Source organism: Plasmodium gonderi, assembly GCF_002157705.1.
Source record: "Plasmodium gonderi DNA, contig: Pgo-contig_15, whole genome shotgun sequence".
NCBI classification, from domain to species: Eukaryota; Apicomplexa; class Aconoidasida; order Haemosporida; family Plasmodiidae; genus Plasmodium; species Plasmodium gonderi.
Window position 1 is genome coordinate 5,719 of NW_021628953.1, and position 3,557 is coordinate 9,275.

Genomic DNA, 3,557 nt, shown 5'->3' on the forward strand with positions numbered 1-3,557 from the left:
TATTATAAATATAGAAATAACTAATATAAAAAATGAATCTGAGAGAATTTTATTCACCAATTAGTTAACATAATTCTGAGCATTATATATTTAATATTTTTAAATCTTGTAATAAAAGCATATTCATAAAATTTAGCAAAAAATATATATCATCATATTTTTGATATGTTAAAAAAATCATGTTAAATAATATGATATTTAAATTATATTATTATATGAATTAATGATAAAAATGTTATAAAACATATATATTCATATTATGCAATCATTATATTGCTTAATATTATTTCTTAAACGTGTGCTATATATAATGTATTGCATATTCTATAATCCTATAAATATGTAAGAAGAAATAAGCTATACCATGAAATAATCTATAATGTATCTGTTGTTTTTTCTACAGTTGGTGTCCTACTATTATAAGAGAATATATATATGTGATAAAATATACCATTTTATATATTAGTTTTATAGATAATAACTATTTTTACTTATATAATTACATTAAATTTTTTATAATATAATTATAAATTATATCATAAAAAAAAATTTTCAAATATAATAATAATATATATGAGAAAATCATTTTGAAGAAATTAAAATTAATGTTTCACATTAATTTGCTAGAATTTCTTCAATTTTTTTTTTAAAATCCCTCGGAGTGTTAAACTCTAATTAAAAAATAAGATTTAATTATTATCGATTGTATAAATATATATGTAGATAACTTAAATAATGGATAAATATTTTTTTACAATTTTAATATTTTATAATTATGAATCTTATTTTTTATTTTGTACTCCATTAAAATTATGCACATCTATGTTAATTTGTAGTAATACTACATATTTACATACACTAGGTATATCCAAATTTTTATACATTTGCATTGTTAACAAATACATATGTTTACAAAACATTAATGTGTTAATTATATTGTTAACATCCTCTTTTTTTCCTTCTATTTTATTTATATTATATTAATTGGGGAAAAATATTAAATGTCAATATAATACTTGCAATAGTTACACACATTTGATTTCTCCAATAAAAAAGTATAACGCTCAAAATGTTTTCAATATTATTTCAAACAACTAGTTTATTATATATATATATATTTACAATAAGATAAATGATATTCGAAAATCATAGTATAATTTTCCTCTGAGAACTAATATTTTGTTCTGCGAGAATTAGTTTTAGTTCAACACACAATGCCTGTATGTCCAAGAAGTTATTATAATGTACCACAATTTCATTAAATAATGAAATGATGTATATTAATTTAGTTTATTCTATTTTTATATAGTAAAGATTCTTAATCTTCCATTTATATTAATAATTCTAAATTGAATTTTCATATATTATGTCATTTTACTAGATATTATAAAAAGTCTTTATTATTTTATCATAATAAATCATATAAAATATAATTAAATTTTATTTCTACAAGAATTCAAATTTTATATTGTGTTTATTAAAATAAAATAAATTGAATCCAGTAACTAATATTACTCATTTATTGGTTTTAGTTAATTTAACTATATGCTATTTTATATCTATCATCAATTGTATTTTTGTGTTCGACATCAAATGAATACATAAAATCTACATTATTTTTTTTGTTCTTATAAAACTTTCTTCTTAATTTCCATACCTTTGGTTCTAAATATGAAAAATAAGGTGTATACTAAAGAAAAAATAAAATAATATTTTTATTTATTGTTCATTTATATTATACGTATTTTTTAATTATATTTCAAGGATAAATTATAATAAAATATAAATTTTGTTATATTGATTTTGTTTTAAACCTTATACAAAATAAACATAATTATTAATATTGAAAAAGTTATAAAAAGCATTCCAATACTTATTCCTGTGTTTTCTACATCATCTATTACATAGCTCATCGAAATATCAGATCCTAAGGCTTTGGGCATCAATGTTTCTCGGAGTCGCTCTTCATTCCCTGTTATTTCTGTATAAGTGCGATTAATATTCATTCTTTTTTGTTGTATCCAATCGTGAGTTAAGTAATCTAAGGCATGTCTTCCAATCGGACAACTCTTCCAAGAATTTCTATACCCTTCACATACTTCAATAATTTTTTCGAGTTCTTCCTTAACATGGCTTCTATTTTTATAAGGATGTTGTTCTAATTTTTCAAAGCATCTTTTAAAATCACGCATATTTTTAGTGCTTCTATGCTGTCTATTTGTAAAAAGATTAATCCAGTTATATATTTCATCTAGAATTTCTATTATTTTTAATGTTTGTTCATCAATATCGGTAAAATGCTGCATGCATACATCAGATATATTTATTCTGACAGTTTTTTTTGCATTTCTCATTACATTGTAACAATTTTTTGATGTTCCACATGAACCTCCATACTTATGAACTATATATTTTAGTTTGTAATAGAAATAAATACAATTTTCTCTTAGGTTATAATTTACATCCTGTATTTTGCTATCTATATAATTTAAATAATAAAGAAGTTGTATGCAAATATTTTCTAGAGATGTATCGTACCAATAAGAATTTTGTTGTATATTAATTCTAAAATCACTACAAATTGCTGAATACGAAGTACGATCTCTATCTCTTTGCGATTTAAACCACAGTTTATCAAATTCATTTCTACATTCGGGGAATAAACCCGAAAAATTGAACTAAGAATAAATTTCAAAATATATATTAAAATTTAGATTAAATTTTTATGAAATTTTTTTTTTTTACTTTTTAAAAATATATTCTCCGCTAAAATTAAGTAATATAAATTATAATTAAAAAAAAATAGAGGTATACACTGTTGTTTTTATCATTTTCTGGGGTCATTATGGTTTTAATATGTGTATAAATAAAAATTTATTATATTAATATTATCCTTTGAAAATATGAGGACATGTATTTTATTAATAGAGTATGAATTAATATATATTAATTATTTTACGAAATTTATTAAAAAATATATTTTTATTTCATTCTTATTTAAAATTAATCTTTGAAAGTATTTCCTGTTTGCAATAGTAGGTATAATATTTTTGAAAAATAAATAATAAGAAAAATTGACAGCCAAAACATGAGCTATATATATATATATATATATACGGAAAAATCAAATTTGTTTTTGTGACATTTTTATATATATAATATGATTATGATAAAACAGTTATACCCTGTAATATATGAAGTATACATATATTCATATAAGAAATAGATTCATTAAAAAATATTTATATACATGCTTTTATAAATACTTAAAAGTGGTATATTAATAAAGTAAGTACATTTAGCATTCGGGTTTAATGTTACATTATTTCTCTCACTTTTGTATAAAAAGTTTTATAACTATAATATTATGATATAATATAAATTTACATAAAATATACATAAAAATATTCTTCAATACATATTATTGATATAATATCATATATACCTCTATATAAGTATATAATGTAATCTAATTTAATATTATAATCATATATTTACATTGAATCATTCATTAGTAATATATTTATTATGCATAAATTGCTCAATGCTATTAGTGC

The 3,557-nt window shown here is 19.7% G+C and overlaps 1 protein-coding gene across 1 annotated transcript; it reads right to left on the bottom strand.

Moving 5' to 3' along the window:
- Positions 1-1,537: 1,537 nt before the first annotated feature.
- Positions 1,538-2,831, bottom strand: PGO_000125 (variable surface protein; the record flags this gene model as incomplete). Its single annotated transcript, XM_028690712.1, has 3 exons — positions 1,538-1,665; positions 1,874-2,678; positions 2,817-2,831. 3 exons carry the CDS (start codon positions 2,829-2,831, stop codon positions 1,538-1,540), a joined length of 948 nt encoding a protein of 315 aa, XP_028546513.1.
- Positions 2,832-3,557: the final 726 nt, after the last annotated feature.